This window comes from Neovison vison, chromosome 13 (assembly GCF_020171115.1).
Source record: "Neovison vison isolate M4711 chromosome 13, ASM_NN_V1, whole genome shotgun sequence".
Taxonomy (NCBI): Eukaryota; Metazoa; Chordata; class Mammalia; order Carnivora; family Mustelidae; genus Neogale; species Neogale vison.
In genome coordinates this window covers 96,126,376-96,144,723 of record NC_058103.1, presented here as the reverse complement: position 1 = coordinate 96,144,723, position 18,348 = coordinate 96,126,376, and the positions used below count along the sequence as shown (strand labels likewise).

The window sequence follows — 18,348 nt, the reverse complement described above, 5'->3', positions numbered from 1 at the left end:
ATAACTTTATAGTAATTCTTATACGAAAACTTTTTTTTTCTTGCAATCAGAAACTGCCATTTTAATTTATTAAATGTATAATTACTCCATGTATTTTTTTAATTGAAAAATGTCTAGACACATAAAAAGCAAAAACAAAAACCCCAAACCAAACCCATTAATCCACCAGCTCTTCTACTCAGATGCAGATAAGCCTCCAGTGCCCTAGATGTCGCTCTGGCTCCACGATGCGGGGTGGGGTGGGGTGGGTATGAGTCTCTGTGGTTACAAAGTTGGGGGCGGAGAAGCGGAGAGTGGCTGGGAAATGATGGCTGATGAAGACGAGGAAGTCAAGCAGGTCTTGCAGAAATTGCAGGTGGGACCATAGATTAAAATCTGTATGTGCCTTTGTTACTCGGGAAGAAGCGGGGAGCCCAGTTTATGTAGTACCAGCGAATTCCGTGGCGCATGCAGGACGCTGCATGTGTCAGTGCGGTTACTATAACAACTCCTGAGGGTGCAGCCGCGGTGGGAGAGGGGAGCCTCCCGGGCCGGGGGAGGAGCGCTGCCGTGTGGTAGGACCTCCTGCTGCCGCCCTGACTACACTCAGTTCCAGTCCCGTGTGGAAGAGGATTTGTTGCTCCTAACTTTATTCTTGCACGTTCTTAGGGAGGTTTTTCTTCTCCCTCCGTTCACCCGTCACAAGTAGTATACACATGTGTGTGGTAGATCTGCAGGGGCTATTATCATGTGTTGTGATTCCCACAAAGGCCATTTCTTCGCTGCTTACCTGCTTTGAAATGGGCAACAAGCAGAGTAAGAGCTTGCACCAGTAGTATCCTGGTCAGTCCGCTCAGGACTCCACAGTTTTGATTCTTTTGCACACTTGCAATCCCAGTTTGGCATCTGCCGAGGGGTCCACATTCCACCCAGTTCAGAGTTGACTGCCGTTGTGTCTAGGACTAGTCTTTTGTACTTGGTAGGTAGCCACTAACTGCATGTTTGCTCTTTACCTTCTTTCAGTGACCCAAGATTTTCCTTAAACCTCAGAAACTGAGTTCTTTGTGTTCTAAGACAGCCTAGAATTTATTTTTTATTTTTTATTTTTTAAAAAAGTTTTATTTATTGAAGTAATCTCTATACCCAGCATTTGGCTCAAACTCACCACCCGGAGATCAAGGGTCGCATGCCCTTCAGACAGAGCTGGCCAGATGCCTCCCTCTGGAATAAACATTAAACCTGTGGCAGGTTTATAACCTGCTTAAAGGCTTGTAATGAAAAAGTTTAAACATTGGTGAGATTTGTTTGTTTTTTTGAGGAGACTAAGATAATAACACCTTTTAGAGTGTGAACTTTATTTTACTTCCACTTGACTGAGATTAATTTAATTTCGTTCCCTAGTGTGACTGGGGAATTCCTAATGTGACTGGCTGAAATTAATCCTGGCTCCATATTGGAAGCATTGTGTATATATGTTAGTATATGTATACTAAACAGTGGTTATCCCTGAGATTGTTTGGGAGATAATGAGGAACTTCTTACTTTGTATTTTTTTTATGTGTACTTGCATGAATTTTAGCAACTTACATATATTAGTTTTTCCATGAGACAAGAAGTTATTAAAAATGTTCACTCCAGCAAAACAAAACGACAAAGCCAAATATTCATTTTGCACATTCGTTTTCAGGACTAGAAGCAGACAATGAAACCCTCACTAAAATTCCTAATTTACAGCCATGCTGATTGCAGGGCAAAAGGAATTGTGTTACAAGTTTTGCTGAGAACTCTCTTTTCCTGGGCTCATTTGTGATAGATGGATTAAGCAAGTACCTTGGGGTATATTGGGGTGGGTGGACAGGAATGGTGCAGGAATGGAATAGGGGAATGGAGTAGAGGAGAGTAAAAGGATAGTGATACTGCTATCCATGGGAATGGTGGTATGTTTTGATTTCCTTGTCATTTTAGGACAGAAGGAATGTCATAAAAGGTTATTTCTCAAAGTGTGTTTTACAGGCCATTTTCATTACAGTCATCTGCGGTGCTTGTTAAAAGGTGTTTGGGTTCTGCTAAAACTTCTAAAATCGGAATCTGCGGGCTGAGTCCTGAAAATAACACAAAGAATATTTGAGAAAAATTGCTACTACCGAGGGTACTGTCCATTTTCTTTGCTGTGGGTAGGGTTTTAAATTAAGTGTAGCACATGGGTGTTAGAGACAGGGATGATTCGTTAAGCCATTCCATCAACTTTTTTAATGAGAGCCTGTCACGTCCTAAGCCCTGCTGTCGCGCTCAGGTATAGCTCTGAACGTGGGGGATGGGAGATTAGGACCCTCCCTTCATGGAGCTTACATTCTAGGGGTGGAGACAACAACAGACTGTTACTGTATAGGCCACCTAATTTCAGCTGATAGGGACTATGAAGAAAAATAAGTATGATTAACAGTGGGCAGAAGAGGAAGTGGTTACTTTAGTTTGGGTAGTCAGGGAGAGCCTCTCTAAGAAGTTTATAGTGAACTGAGGTCTAAATGATAATGAGGAATGAGGTGTGCAAAGATCTAGGGAAAGAGTGTCCAGGCAGAGGGAATAGCAGGTATGAACCCCCAGGGTGGGATTGAGTTTGCTGGATCTGAGGAACTGAGTGAAAGCCAGTGTGGCTTAATTATTGTAGAAGGGAGAGCATGTGAGAGTGAAGGGAGAGGAAGTTTGTGGCAGGGTGAATAGTAGTGTGAGGTCAGAACGTACAGTCTTCTAGGCTGTGATTAGGAGTTAGATTTTATTCTCTCTATAGTGGAAAACAGTTTGTGATGTGATGTGTATTTTTGTGTGAGGCGAACGTGATAACCACTACACTACGGAAACGTGATGTACATTTTTGTAAGGTCGTCCTGACTACAATGAGGAGAATGGGAGAGAGTAGAAACAAGATGACCAGGTTAGAAGCTGTTGCAGCAGTCCAGGCAAGTAATGGTGCTGATTTAGTCCTGGATAGTCCTAGTGAGAAGGAGACAGGTAGATGGGTTTAGGATGTGATGTAGAGGTAGTTAAGATGTGAGAGAACTGTGTTATGTATTTCTGCTGCTGGTCAGTTTCAGTAAAGAATAGATAATGGAAAGGCTTTGTTGTCACAGGAAGACTCAGAGACAGAGGCATTTAAAATAGGAAATGGGGGAGGTGCCTGGGTGGCTCAGTTCGTTAAGCAACTGCCTTCAGCTTAGGTCATGATCCTGGAGTCCCAGGATCAAGTCCCATGTCAGACTCCCTGATCAGCAGGGAGTCTGCTTCTCTCCTCTCATGCCCTCTCTCTTTCTGAAACAAATAAATAAAATCTTTAAAAAAAAGTAGGAAAGGGAACATTTACTTGGGTCAAATGCAAGAGAGCCAGAAGGTGACTTGACAAAAACAAAACAAAACAAAACAAAACAACAAAACCCACAAATATTTAAAGAAACAAAATCCTATAAAAATACCAAGATCCTCAAACTTAAATTGATCTGTTTGTTGTGGAAAGCAATGGTTCTCTTGTGTTGGTCATCATCATTGCAAAGGTCAGGTACTAGTACAAGAAAAATCAGGGATAGGATTGTTTTTGTTAGGAAGTCCAGTTTTAAGGGTGCATTTCGAAGTTCTATGCTCTGGGGACCAGTAAACTTATTACCTTATTAACTCTGTTTTATCTCAAGTTGCAAAGTGTTTCCCTCCTCTTGACTGTGGTACATGAAGTGCTTAGTCATGCTGGAAGCCTTGCTAGGGCTGAAGGAGAGAAAACAATCATCATGGTGCTGAGACCGGCAGGGGACCACACGAGAGTGGTCTGGGACCTGGCTACTTTTCTTCATGATCTGTGGCATTTTGGGAGACCTGTCTGCTTGCCTCTTGTGTCATTCCTCAATGAGAGAGCAGATCCGTATTTCTAGAACAGAGCTGGTATGGCTAGCCAGTTTCCAATTTCCGTGTCTGGCATTCTCTCCTCTTAATGGTACCATTCTTATGCTTCCCAGGAACTGGTGGATCAGCTGTATTCGTTTCGAGAGTGCTATTTCGAGACACATGGTGTTGAGGATGCTGGAAGGAAGCAACAGGATGTGCGGGAGGAGATGGAGAAGACCCTGCAGCAGATGGAGGAAGTAGTGGGTATGAGTGGCAAGGAGCGCGCAACCCCCTGCCCTTCACCGAAATGCGGTAGAGTTTTGCTCTCCCTCTGTAAACCCTTTTGTATCCCATTTGTGGTTGCTACAGGATGGTACAACAAAGTATTTCTTCTGAGGGCCCCTCTGTAGGATGGCTACCTTTTAGTCCTTTAAAGTATGTTTTCTAAAGTTTGATTATAGCGGATGCCATGAAATAAAAGAACATAACTGTTCCTTAAACTACTTTTTTTTTTAAAGATTTATTTACTTATTTGAGAAGGGGGGAAAGAGAGAGGGTGTGTGTGTATGTGTGTGTGTGAGAGAGAGAGAGAGAGAGAGTGTGTGAGTTGGGGGATGGGCAAGGGGGAGGGGGAGGAGACTCCCTGTTGGCTGAGTGGAGCCTTACTCAGGGGTCCATCTCAAGACTCCAAGATCATGACCTGAGCTGAAACCCAGAGCTGGATGGACACTCAACTGTCTGTGCTACCCAGGAGCCCTTAATCTCTTAACTGACCTTTCTGCCTCTAATTTCTTTTACTTTCAAATTAATATATGTAATGATCATGCAATTATCTTTCTAAATATTACTTCCTTTATTTAATCTTACATTTTTTCCTGCCTCCTTGTTCAAGTATATTCAAAGATTCCTACTATTGACTGGTTGAAGTCTAAACACCTTAATTTGGTATTCAGATCTCATTGACCATTTTTTTCTTTGGGTTTTGTTTGTTTGTTTGTTTTTTGTTTTTTTTTTTTCTCTTCTACCCTTATCTCTGACTACTTAACTTACAGAGGAACTTTTTGTGTCTTTCAGGTTGGACTTTCTATTCTCCCTTGAACATGCCACATGGGTTTCTGCCTCTCTGTCTTTGTGTACATCATTTTCTTAACTGGAGGATCTTGTCTTTTCTCCTTTTCACTTCTTTTTAAAACCTTTTTAAAGATTTATTTATTTGAGGGAGCGAGAGTGAGCAAGCATGTTGTTTGGGGTGGGGAGTCAGTGAGGGAGGGGCAGCGGGAGAGAGAGAATCCCAAGCAGACTCTCTGCTGAGCATGGAGCCTGATGTGGGGCTTGATCTCATGATCCTGAGATCATGACATGAGCTGAAATCAAGAGTTGGATGCTTAACCGTCACCCAGGTGCCCCTCCTTTTCACTTGGTAAAGCCCATTTATTGGCGTATGCCCCTTTTCATTGTTGTTTTAATCTTCCATGAATATGCTTTGTCCTCTCCACTAGATTGTAAGCCTTTCCAAGGTAGGGATAATACTTTCTTTGTTTCCCCATTACCTAACATACTACTCTGCCTTGATAGGCTTTCAATAAGTGGTTTGTTCATAAAGATTTTCTTCAACTATTTCATTCCTGGGGCTGACCTGAGGTTATTTCTTGAGAAGAGTGCTCTGGTCTTCTCTAAGACTGCCTGGGTTTTTCCAATTTCCTCTTTTCTTCTTCCTCCTAGGTTCTGTCCAGGGCAAGGCACAGGTTCTGATGCTGACTGGAAAGGCACTGAATGTGACTCCAGACTACAGTCCTAAGGCTGAGGAGCTTCTGTCAAAGGCTGTGAAGCTGGAGCCCAAGCTGGTGGAAGCCTGGAACCAGCTGGGAGAGGTGTACTGGAAGAAAGGCGATATTGCGGCTGCCCACACCTGCTTCTCAGGAGCCCTGACCCATGTGAGCCATCTGGGGAAACACAGATGGGAAGGCCAACATTCTTTTGGTTCTGTGAATCTCCCTAGGATGTGAATACCAGAATAGGACTGCACTAGAACTAGGAGAATGGAATCAGAGGGGAGGAAGAGTCGGGGAGCAGACGTGGCTGAGGAAAACAGGGATAGAGACGGAGAAAGGAAGAAGATGATGGGATCAGTTTCAGGGGTAGAAGAGAAGTGAAGAAAAATTAACAGCCAAGTTGATCCTTGTAGACAGTGCTAAGAATCAAGATGAGAAATTAGATTTCGAAGATTAAGGTAGAAAAGATCGGGAAAGGGGATTAGAATCAGGAAGGTTGTGTATGTGTCTTCTCTGTTTGCAGTGCAAGAACAAGGTCTCTCTTCAAAACCTGTCCATGGTGCTTCGCCAGCTGCGGACTGACACTGGAGATGAACATTCTCGTCATGTCATGGACAGTGTCCGACAGGCCAAGTTGGCTGTGCAGATGGATGTCCACGATGGCCGCTCCTGGTGTGAGTGCTCTTGAAAGATCTCCTGCAGTCCCACAAGTTTCTAGAGCAGTGGTTCTCAACATGGCCACACATGCCAGAATCTTCTGGAGCCCACCTATTGGGTCTGATTTTTAATGTCAAGCCTGGGCATCTTTGTTTTGAAGAAGCCTGATAGGTATTTTGATGAACCACGGTTCTAGGAACTCTTGGATCTTTTCGTCCAAGAGAGGACGCTTATGTTTCCACATAAGCAAGGCAGGGCTTTTGTGCAGTCTGCTCAGGTTTCTGCTTTGGCTCTGTGTTCACCTCCCTATCCCAGTGGAATTTGGAGTATATAAATATGGTGTTATCACTGGGGTCTGTCAGATGGGGGACCTTTCAGAGAGTCTTTTGAGGGTAACCAAAATAGGTCATATCCTGAACCTGGGCTCTGAGGTGACTCACCACTGTGTTTCTCAGGGTTCTTCCCCTACTTAGGTGGGTCAGGGTGGCTTGAGTGGCTGCAGCTGGGTGCCTCCCCTCCCCCATATGGATGGCTACAGCCAGATGGAAATTTTCCTTCCTTAGGTTAGTTAGGCTGTAGTTAGCTAGTTTCTTCTGAGAGCAGGCCTCGTGAAGAACAGGGTGCTGTAGCATATTTCGTAACAGTTCTTTCTCCCATTTCCCCTGCTGGAAGTAGGGAAAAGAAGGGGATTGTTCTTGGATACTTGCTGTACGAATCTGGTTGAGCTTCTGGAGGTAAATCTCACAATATTGTGGGGACATCCTTATGCCTGGGACCCCGGGAGTTTCTGACTCCCTGACTTGGTCACATTGAACCCCCAGCTCTTCGTCAGTTACAATTGAGGTGTTCCTACCTCAGCACTGGTTCCTGCGCCTCGTGAGTTTCTGCCCTGGTGAGCCACAGGACCTATGTTTGCCTGTCTGTCTCCAGTTTTAGGAGCAGTAGTTTGCCCTGTGTTGTTCCCTGTCTTATGGATCCAAGAAGAGTTGTGGGTTTTTCAGTCCACCAGGGTGGAGTGGTGACTTCCAAGCCCCTTACACGAGGAACCAGAATCCATTTGTTTCTCTTTCAGATATTCTGGGGAATGCATATCTTTCTCTTTACTTCAATACTGGCCAGAACCCTAAGATCTCCCAGCAAGCCCTCAGTGCCTATGCCCAAGCAGTAAGTATTTATGGTCACAACAGAAGCAAGAGTGTCATTCAGTCTTCTCTGTGGCTCTTTAGCAAGCAACATGGACGGTAATCAGTGGCATCAACTGTGCATGGTTTTGCAAAGCTGTGTCTGCAGGGGTGACTTATTTCTTCTTATAACTGGGGTATTAGCAGCTACTTAAAGGGTGCCTCAGTGCTAGATAGCTCTTTGAACTACCTGGATTTCCTGCGGGCACTTATGACCAAATCCCAGAACCCATCCCAATGTGTTCATCTTTTGTGGTGGGGAAAAAAGTCTATATTAAAATAATGTTTATTAATACTTGTATATGTGTTTAAAGAAAAATGAAAGCTCTAATACTTAAGTATAAATGAAGTGTTATCTTGCAATTAACCACAAGACACTATGACTCTGGGTTTCCTGTAGGCTAAAATCAAAAACAGTGGAGACACTTGGCTGGCTCAGCTGGTAGTGCATGAGACTCTTGATCTCAGGGTTGTGAGTTTAAGCCCCATGTGGGGTATAGAGATTACTTAAAAATGAAAGTTTAAAATAGGAAACAGCGTCTAACTTATTCTGCATCATTTCCTCAGGATCAATCCAGTGGAGCTCATGTTCTGCTTAGGCCTTTCAGGCTGTTTTTCTATCAACAGTCGCTTACATGGGGAATTCCTTCAGGCTTGAGCTCTTGATTACTTCTTATAAGAAGGTTCACATTGGGGACGCCTGGGTGGCTCAGCTGGTTAAGCAGCTGCCTTCGGCTCAGGTCATGATCCCAGCGTCCTGGGATCGAGTCCCACATCGGGCTCCTTGCTCCGCGGGGAGCCTGCTTCTTCCTCTGACTCTGCCTGCCTGTGCTCACTCTCGCTCTCTCTCTTTCTGACAAATAAATAAATAAAATCTAAAAAAAAAAAAGAAGGTTCACATTGGCCTTCTAAGCAGTTTTTATTTGGGCCTCATATTCATCTCTCATTTTTTGCTTTCTTGCTTGTCTTGACATAAAGAATTGCCTTTTAACTTACTATTTCTTATTTGTTCTGTGTGACAGAATAGAGAATATAGCTACCTTCTGTTCATGTTTGTAGTTGAGGGACTGACGTTTTTTCATCAGGGAACTTGAAGGCAGAGGAGTTAATGTTTTAGTCTAATCTCTTACTTTGGTGGATGTTTACATTTTCAAAAATAGTAACGGTGTATTCTTTAAAAATTTTATATTTGGCTTCCACTAAATTGTTGCTTTTAACTCTTAATTTCTTTACCCAAACCTGTATTTTTAAACATGTTTGAACCAACCATTTAAACAGTTTTTTTTTTTTTTTAGATTTTATTTATTTATTTGTCAGAGAGAAAGAGAGAGAGAGCGTGCACAAGCAGGCAGAGTGGCAGGCAGAGGCAGAAAGAGAAGCAGGCTCCCTGCCGAGCAAGGTGCCCGATGCGGGACTCAATCCCAGGACTCTGGGATCAAGACCTGAGCCAAAGGCAGCAGCTTAACCGACTGAGCCACCCAGGTGTCCCCATTTAAACAGTTTTAATCCATGTTGTTTTTACTTTTATAATGTGCTAGGCAATGAACATAATCAGAAAAATAAGCTGAACGTGGCCATGAACATAGCAGTTTCTTCACATCTGTCTGCACTTTCATGTGGTTTTTCTGGTCATCTATTTAAATTAGAGAATCAGAATTTGATTTTCAGTGGATTTTGAAGGGGGCTTGAATGTAGAAACACGCTTCTGCCTGTATCTGGAGCGGGGTTAATGGGCACAGGAAACGCATTAAATTGATGACATTTCTTTTCTAGGCTTTTCTCATTTATACCATTATATCACCATTAAAATTTTTTTTTAATTAAAATGCATTTATATGTTTATTTTTGTACTATTGCATGGATAAATTATATTCAAAGTTTCATACGCACCCCCAAACCCTTACCTCCTTAAGGTGTCAGGGACTACGTAATATACAACTCAGCCAGTTACAGTATAACAGTGTGGGTATAGTTAACATTCTGACAAGGAAGAAACTCGAATTTTTCAGGGGGAGAGGACTAGGCTATGTTGGGCATGGCCATCCGTAAGAATGAGACAGGATCCACTGATCATCCTTTTCTCCTGCTACAGGAGAAGGTTGACAGGACAGCTTGCAGCAATCCTGATCTTCATCTGAACAGGGCAACGGTAAGACCTGTGGGGTGGTGGTCATCTGCAAGTCACCTAGGTGACATCTAAGTCTTTGTCTGGGACAGTAACTGAGTATTCATAGGGACAGGGCTGAGTACAAACTATGAGAGAAAAGCCACATTATTTCGAGGGAGGGTTGGCCCAGTTTGACTTTAGGATCTGGTGGAGTCTATGGCAGGAAAGAGGAGGGGGCCGAGGAGGCAGGAGGGTACCCAGAGGATGGAGGGACAGTTTAGGAGACTCTTCTGAAATGTTCGTTATAAATACAAAAATAGAATGACCCACTGTATGCAACGTAACTAGCTTCGAATTTGGAAGTTAGCGTCTTTGAAACGATTCCATCTTCAGGATTTGTGATCCCCTGAGCCAGGAGGAGGGATGTAAAGCATTATTCTTTCCTTAGGCTGTTTCTCATAGATCAGGGAAATCACTAGAAAGAAAACAATTTATTTCTGTAGATTCCTAGCACATTGTGCTGTTACTTCCCCTGGCATAGTTTGTGTTAGATACACATGTAATTGGGAGGTTTTCATTTACTTTTTGTGCAGTTACATAAATATGAAGAGAATTATGGAGAGGCCCTGGAGGGCTTCTCTCGGGCTGCAGCACTGGACCCTGCCTGGCCAGAGCCCCAGCGACGAGAGCAGCAACTTCTGGAATTCCTGAATAGATTAACCAGCCTCCTTGAGAGCAAGGTAAAGGTGTCAAAAGGCTGGATCCTGCTTTTCTTCTCCTGGGGGTCAATACGATAAGAATAAAATAGGCTTCATTCGTAGTGACTCTATCTACAGAAGTGGGTAGGAGTAGACTCTCACAGTGAGTGACTAGTTTATAGCTTTTTATCTTTTTCCTTTTCTTTTTTTTTTTTTTTTTTGCAGGGAAAGGTGAAGACCAAAAAGTTGCAGAGCATGCTGGGAAGCTTGCGCCCAGCCCATCTAGGCCCTTGTGGCGATGGGCGCTACCAGTCAGCCTCTGGGCAGAAATTGACCCTGGAGCTCAAGCCACTGAGTGCCCTACAGCCTGGGATGAACAGTGGTGCCGTGGTCCTAGGAAAGGTGGTGTTCAGCCTCACCACAGAGGAGAAAGTCCCCTTGTGAGTTTCTCTTGCCTTTCCTCTTTTTCATTCTTTTGAACTAATGGGTCTTACTTCCTGGCCCTTCTCTGACAGTGAGGAAGTTGTTGGTGGTCACAGGTTAGTGCATTCTGCTTCGCTTTCTGACTGTCCATGAGCAGGTATTATCTAGGAGATGTTTCACAGATCTCTCCATAGATTTTGTCATCACCTGTTTTTTTTTTCCCTCCAGATCTTGGTGCTCTGGAGTCCTGCATCCATAGCTGAAATTTGAATACTGTTTTTAGTATTGAAAACCTAGAAATTCTCCTGCCTCTTTGTGTTTTCATGATCCCAGAAGTTGGAAGAGGGAGAGTTTTCAGTCCTGTTGGGACTTAGGTATACCTAGGCAGTTCTGGAAGGTTAGCTTTAAGTTAGAATTTAAGGCCTGATGGGGAGATAGTCTTAGATGTTATTCAATAAATATTTATTGAGCATCTGGTATATGTGTGGTAGGGAGTGAAATGTAAAGGATCCAAGTGAAGGTGCTTACAGTCTAGCAGAGAGAATGAGTTAAGAACATTCTCTCAGAAAATATGTATTTTTTAAAGATTTTTATTTATTTATTTATTTTTATTATGTTCAATTAGCAAACATAATACACTGTTAGTTTTTGATACAGTGTTCAGTGACTCATTGAAAGATTTTATTTTTGGGGCACCTGGGTGGCTCAGTGGGTTAAAGCCTCTGCCTTCGGCTCAGGTCATGATCCCAGGATCCTGGGATGGAGCCCCGCATCAGGCTCTCTGCTCAGCAGGAAGCCTGCTTCTCTTCCTTTCTCTCTCTGCCTGCCTCTCTGCCTATTTGTGATCTCTGTCTGTCAAATAAATAAATTAAAAAAAAATAGTTTAAAAAAAAAGATTTTATTTTTAAGTAATCTGTACACTCTTAGTGCAGGGCTTGAACCCATAACCCCGAGGTCATGAGTCAAACATTGTACTGACTGAGCCATCTAGGCACTTAGATATTTATTTATTTAAAAGATTTTATTCATTTGTCAGAGAGAGAGTGAGAGAGCACAGGCAGGGGGAGCAGCAAGCACAGGGAGAGGGAGAAGCAGGCTCCTCGCTGAGCAGGAAGCCCAATGCATGATTCCATCCTCGGACGCTGTGATCATGACCTGAGCTGAATGAAGGCAGATGCTTAACTGACTGAGCCACCCAGGTGTCCTTCACTTAGAAAATTTTTAACTCTTGAAAAACTACAGTTTAGTCTATGTCATTACCCTTACTTTCTGATCCCTCATTAACTGGTTTCCTTTTTTTGTTTTCTACTGGATTTATTTTGTCTAGCATCACCAGTGTTTGGTCCAGTGGCTTCCACTACATGGCTTTACAACATTTTGACTTCTTCTCACTGTTCCTTTTCATATCTCTTCTGCTTCATCCAAATCCAAATACATCCTGTTACATGCCTGAACTTTCTCCATGGCATTCTCTAGAGATGCACGAGTTGAAGAGCAAGAAAGTAGTAGAGAAAAGTTTAGTTAACTAGAGCAGACCTGAAAACTGAGAGGAATGAGAAGGGGAGATGGACAAATGTGGATTTTAGGGGATCTCGAGGAAATATTTTATCACTCCTCGGTTTCTCTTTTTCTTAACCTCTAAATGTTAAGTCCAGAAGGATGCTGTTTTTGTCCTTTCCTCTTTTCTCCCTTTACCAGGATGGCAAATAGGTGCCAGCTTCTATCGCTTAGCAGTGGCTGCCTAGCATACTGTGTAGAGGGTTCTGAGGCTTTGATTGGATTCACTAGCAGAGTGCTGGGCTTGCTTGCGTGTTGGTTATGAATTTGGATGTACCAAGTGGTGGCATGAGCCCCAGTTCTTTCCCATCTTTAGAGGTCCTCTCCTTTGGTGATGTCGTATAAATCCAAGGCTGTGGCTGCCCCCACCATGCTCACAGGTGTATCTCCAGTCCAAGCCTCATTTCTAAGTTTTGAATTCCTATATCCAGCTGCCTCTGGGCTCCCAACAGAAATGTATAACTCACTATGTCCAAAATTGCTTGCTTTCTCTTTCTCTCTAAACTGTTTCTCCACCCTGACTTCCTTGTCAATCAGTGGTGCACTTCTGCTCAGTCACTTAATTAAGACTTCTGGAAGTTGTTCTGGAATTCTCCATTCTCATGCATTATGGCACTCATCAAGTCCAATACATTCCCCCACCGCCCTGTCTCTGTGGACACAATGTAGCCCCTTATTGCTTCTCCAGACAGGTCTTTGGACTCCTTGTTTTTTGTCCAGTGCTCCACAGTGCGGAGAAATATTTTCACAGTGTAGAGAAGCAACACAATGTTAGATGCCATTTCCTTCTTGATACAACTCACATTCCCCCCCCCCCCGACATTTTATTTTAAACTTTTCAAACACAGCAAAATTAAAAGAATTTTGCAGTGAACAGGGACGCCTCGGTGGCTCAGTTGGTTAAGTGGCTGCCTTCAGCTCAGGTCATGATCCCAGGGTCCTGGGATCGAGTCCCACATCGGGCTCCTTTCTCAATGGGGAACCTGCTTCTTTCTCTGCCACTATCTGCTTGTGCTCTCTCTCTCTCTCTTTGACAAATAAATAAATCTTAAAAAAAAAAATCTGCATACCCAACCACCCATATTCTACCACTAATACCTTACTTGGTTCCTCATGTATCTCTATGTCCCCTTATTAATCTATTAATCCATCTTATTTTTGGAGCATTGCAGAGTAAATTGCAAAGATCAACATACTTTCCCCTAAATACTTAAGCATGTAATCATTAACTAGAGTTCAGTATTTAGTTTTCTTCTTTTTATGTAAAATTTACGTAGAATGAAATATACAAGTCTTAGTGTACATTTGCTAAATTTTGACTAACATACATCTATGTAACCCAAACACCTGTCAAGATAGAGCGCATTACTTACCAGCACCTCAGAAAGTTCTCTTGTGTTCCTAGGTAATCCCTATTCCCATCCCCCCAGAGGTTTTCTATTCATACTGAGGATTAGTTTTCTTTTTGTAACCCAGATAATTTTTCATCCTTTACATTCCATTTGAGGCTCTCCTTCTCAAGGAAATCTCCCCTGCTTTCTCCTCTGGGTTTCCATGGTCCCACCTTTGGCCTCACTGAACTCAGCATGAGGGAGAAACTATTCTAGCACCTCTCACACTTGTCTTGTAAGTGACGGTTTAAGTGTCTGACTCCTGCTAGACTGTAAGCTTACTCACAGCTGGATCAGTGTCTTCTTACTAAGCACAAAGCTTGACACATGATGGGTAATCACTGAAAGTTTGTGGGATTCAGTGACATTGGTGGTGGTGCTTAGAGAATTGGAAGGTTATGATGGTTAAACTGATAGACCATGAATAAAGTTGCAGCTGCCTCATTTTGAGCTGGTTCATTATTAGTATTTGTTGAATGGTCCTAGCGTGCATACATCTCAAGTGTGTGGCAAAGTGACTGATGAGTCTTGTGCGTAACCTTTATCAAAGATATTATATATGTATGAAAAATGAGGACTCAGATGTGCATTGTGGATGATGGTTACCTGTCATAAGTGTTCTAAGTAACTGAGAAAGCATTTGTTTATTTTGTTGGTATTTTAAAACCACTGTTTTTGCTCTTCTTTCCTGCCCACTTTCCTCCCCACCCCTCCCTTAACCCATCTTAACCTGGCAGTACATTTGGCCTGGTAGATTCAGATGGACCTTGCTATGCAGTGATGGTGTATAACATGGTGCAGAGTTGGGGAGTGCTCATTGGGGACTCTGTAGCCATTCCCGAGCCCAACCTCCGGCTTCACCAAATTCAGCACAAAGGAAAAGTGAGTGATGGCCAGGATTTGTTCCCAGCTCATAGGCTCTGAAAGTGGGGCCGAGTTTATTTGCTTTAACAAATATGTAAAATAATGCTTATATATGTATATATATGTGTGTATACGTATGTATACATGTAATTTTTTTTTTTTTTTTACTAAAAAGGGAAACTACTGGTAAACAAAAAGAATTTTAAAAAAGGACTGGACAGAGAAAGACAAATACTGTATGATATCACTTCTCTGTGGAAAGTAATAAAGCTGAAATTAGGAGAACAGAGACTACAGTTGTAGTTGCCAGGGGCTGTGGGAGTGGGCATATTAGGGAGATATTGTTTAAGGGTCAGACTTGCAGTAGATAAATGTGTCCTGGAGACCTAATGCATAGTACAGTGATTACAGACAACAACATGGTATTATATACTTCTGAGCTGCCAAGAGACTAGATCTTAATTGTTCCCATGACAAAAAAAGCAATGATAATTACATGACACGATAGAGGTGTTAGCTAGCACCGTGGTGGTCATCAGATTCCATTATATAAATTCATTAAATAAGCATGTTTACACCTTAAACTTGCACAATGTTAGATGCCAGTTATCTCAACAAAAATTTTTTAAAAACTGGACCAAAATATTATCACTCAGATGTTATTACTGTTCATGGTTTCGTCTGTACACCTCCAGTCTTTTTTTTCATAAATCTGTACATGCACATTCATATGTATATTTTAAAAAAGCGGAATAGTATATGTAATGTTTGTGAACATTTCCTGTGTTTTTACATATTCTACAACATTGTTTTAAATGGACACGCAGAGGTGGTCATAAGGACGATGATGATAGTTAACATTTACTGAAAACTTAACTGACTGCTAGATGCTGGGTTAAGAGCTTTTTTGCCTGTACTGGCTCATTTCATCATCACAGAAATCTTACACGAGTCGCTGTTTAACCATTTTTCACATTTAGATTAGGGGTTGACAGCTGGTGGCCTATTGACCAAATCTGGCTCCCTGCCTGTTTCATATGGCCTGTGAGACAAGAATAGTGTCTGTATTTTCAAATAAAAGCAATTGGAAGAAGAAGAATAATAATTGGTGATACCTGAAAATTCAGAAAATCCATATTTCAGTGTCCACAAATTATTTTTTTTGGAACCTAGCCACGCTCATTTGTTCATGATTGTCTGTGGCTGCTTTTTGCAGTGTCCGAGTTGAATAGTTCTGTGACAGAGACTGTAGAGCCCGTAAAGCCTAAACTGTTACTTGGCCATTTACAGAAAAAATACACTGCCCCCAGATATAGATTATTTCTAATTTTTCCCTGTCATAAAGGCACTGTAGTGAAAAAATTTGTATCTGTTTGTATTCAGGATTATTTACTTAAATGAATTTTAAGGTTGAATTCTGGCTCTAAAGGGTATGCAGAATTCTAGGACTTTTGCTACATATTGCCAAGTTAATTTTTGGAATGTCTTACCAGTTCTTACGAACAGTAGATGTGAGTGAGTGTTTCTTTGTAGTTTTCTCAGCTCTGGGGAGAAACCTTTGAAACATTATATGCTGCTTTTACATGAAAAATACAGCATCAGTATTGTTTTGCTTTGGTTTCTTGATTATTGGTGAGGTTGGACATTTTATCAGCTGTTTATTGACTATTTATATTCCTTTTATAAGTCAGCTTTTTTTTTTCTTTTTCTTTTTTTTTGGTTATTGCCCATATTCCTGTTAGGATGTTAAAAAAATTTTGATTTAATTCACCTCATTACTTTGACTTAAAAGGGCTGCCTTCACACTCCTGGTGGGAAAGTATTTTTTGGATAAAGATCTTTTTTTAACATGTTTTATAACTTAAAATACATTTGAACTGGTAAAGGGAGCTCTCTTTTCTGTTATTAGAAGAATGTCTAAACTACACATTCTGTTTCTTCCTGCTGATGCAAAAGGAGAGGTAACTCGAATTTATATTTGGCAGATTAATTTCGGGCCTTACAAACACTTGAACTTAGAGTTTCTCAGAATTTTTACTGGTGGCTCTGTGTATCTGGGTTTTTGTTTTTGTTTTTAAGATTCTATTTTATTTTATTTATTTTTTTAAAAGATTTTATTTATTTGAAAGAGAGATACACAGTGAGAGAGGGAACACAAGCAGGGGGAAGGGAGAAGGAGAAGCAGACTCCCCACCGAGCAGGGAGCCTGATGTGGGCCTTGATCCTGGGACCCTGGGATCATGACCTGAGCTGAAGGCAGATGCTTAATGACTGAGCCACTCTGATGCCCCTAAGATTTTATTTTTAAGTAAGCTCTACATCCAGCATGGGCTCGAACTCACAGCTCAGAGATCAGGAGTCTCATGCTCCACTGACTGAGCCCGCCCAGTGTCCCTCTGTGTATCTGGTTTTGTCAGGAAACAACAGGAAGGGCAGATTCTGTGAGAGCTGGTGGTGGTGCCCTTTCGCTAGGCTGTTTGCCGGAACCTGTCTTTTTTCAGAGAATTGTTCCATTCTTGTAGTGGTATTACTGGCGTGTTACTTTCCCCAGATTTTCCTTCTGAAGATTGAAAACTTGGGGAAAATGACACCCCTTTGCTAGCTCAGCTTTGTTTCTTTAATGTGAGATAGAGGTAAGGGTGTATGTCCTGAGGGGGAAGGAATGGGGAGAAAGCCCCACTGGTGTATTCCTGTGCTGAAGTTGCTTCCATCTTAGGATCTGTAACAAGCCTCTGTGTGTTTGTCTTTTCTAGGACTATTCCTTTTCCAGTGTTCGTGTGGAGACACCCCTCCTGCTGGTGGTGAATGGGAAGCCTCAGGGCTCCAGCAGTCAGGCTGCTGCCACAGTGGCATCTCGGCCCCAGTGTGAATAACCTTACCTGACTTGCATGCTAAGGAGTCGGGTTGAGAGGAGAAGCTCACGGGCACTTAGCAACTGGACCACCTACACCCCGTGACTCAGCCAGGCCGCGGGGGATGTTTGAGATGATGACTTTTCCTTTCCTCTGCCCTGTGAGACACTGTGTGTCTCTTATTTTCCTCCTTTTATCCTGTTCAAGCTCTCCCTGAGGCCACACACTCCTTGGTGTAATCCCTGCAGCCTCTTTCATTGCTCTTCTGTGTTTTAGGCAAAGAGCATGGAGTTGGTAGAAGTGTGGGATCTTGCCATGGGATGGTGTTCCCAAGGTTCTTGTTCTTGCCTCCCTCCTAAGCCTCATGTGTATATATCATTTCAGTATTTATTGCTCGGGAGGGGGCTTAATTTTTTAATGGCTTGGTTTTTTTTTTTTTCAATTTTTATTTTATTTTTATTTTTAAACTTTAGGTTCTTCCCCTTCTTTGGGGCTAGAACAGAATTAAATTTGTTTGGAGAAAAATAATACTGTAGTTTGGCTTTATTCTCTCCAAGCTTGGATTTTGGTTTTAGGATCACTTCAATCTGTACTCTCCCCTGCCACTCCACACCACCCTTTTTTTTCTTCACATAAAATAGTTCATTTCTCTCCCAGTTAAAAGAATCCTGACAACAGGCAGCCCAAGGCAGGAATGGTAACCCCACAAAGTCACTGGGAAATAAGTTCCTACCATTTCACCCTTCTGTCATCCCTAGGGGTGGCCCTCACCCTGGTACAAGATGACAGTAATATTATTCTAATAGTGTTACTGGGCTGCAAGACCAGAGGGGGCTGGGTATTCAGTTCCTTTAAATTATAGTGATATGTTTTGTAGTAGTTCCCCCCCACCAAGATTTATTTATCTATTTGAGAGGGAGACGGTAGGGGGAGGAATAGGGGAGAGAATCTTGCAACAGACCCCACTGAGTGTGGAGCCCGACTTGGGACTTGATCTCAA

At 42.4% G+C, this 18,348-nt stretch overlaps 1 protein-coding gene across 2 annotated transcripts; it reads left to right on the top strand.

The window, feature by feature from the left end:
• Positions 1-291: 291 nt before the first annotated feature.
• On the top strand, positions 292-17,876 carry TTC5 (tetratricopeptide repeat domain 5). Of its 2 annotated transcripts, XM_044230884.1 has the most exons (10): positions 292-355; positions 3,978-4,110; positions 5,569-5,780; positions 6,142-6,292; positions 7,348-7,439; positions 9,549-9,605; positions 10,157-10,303; positions 10,487-10,701; positions 14,370-14,514; positions 17,250-17,876. In XM_044230884.1, the coding sequence occupies exons 1-10, from the start codon at positions 305-307 to the stop codon at positions 17,367-17,369; spliced, it is 1,323 nt and encodes a 440-aa protein (XP_044086819.1). In that variant the 5' UTR covers positions 292-304; the 3' UTR covers positions 17,370-17,876. The 2 variants fall into 2 exon arrangements, with proteins under 2 accessions (XP_044086819.1, XP_044086821.1); XM_044230886.1 differs by lacking the exon at positions 14,370-14,514.
• Positions 17,877-18,348: the final 472 nt, after the last annotated feature.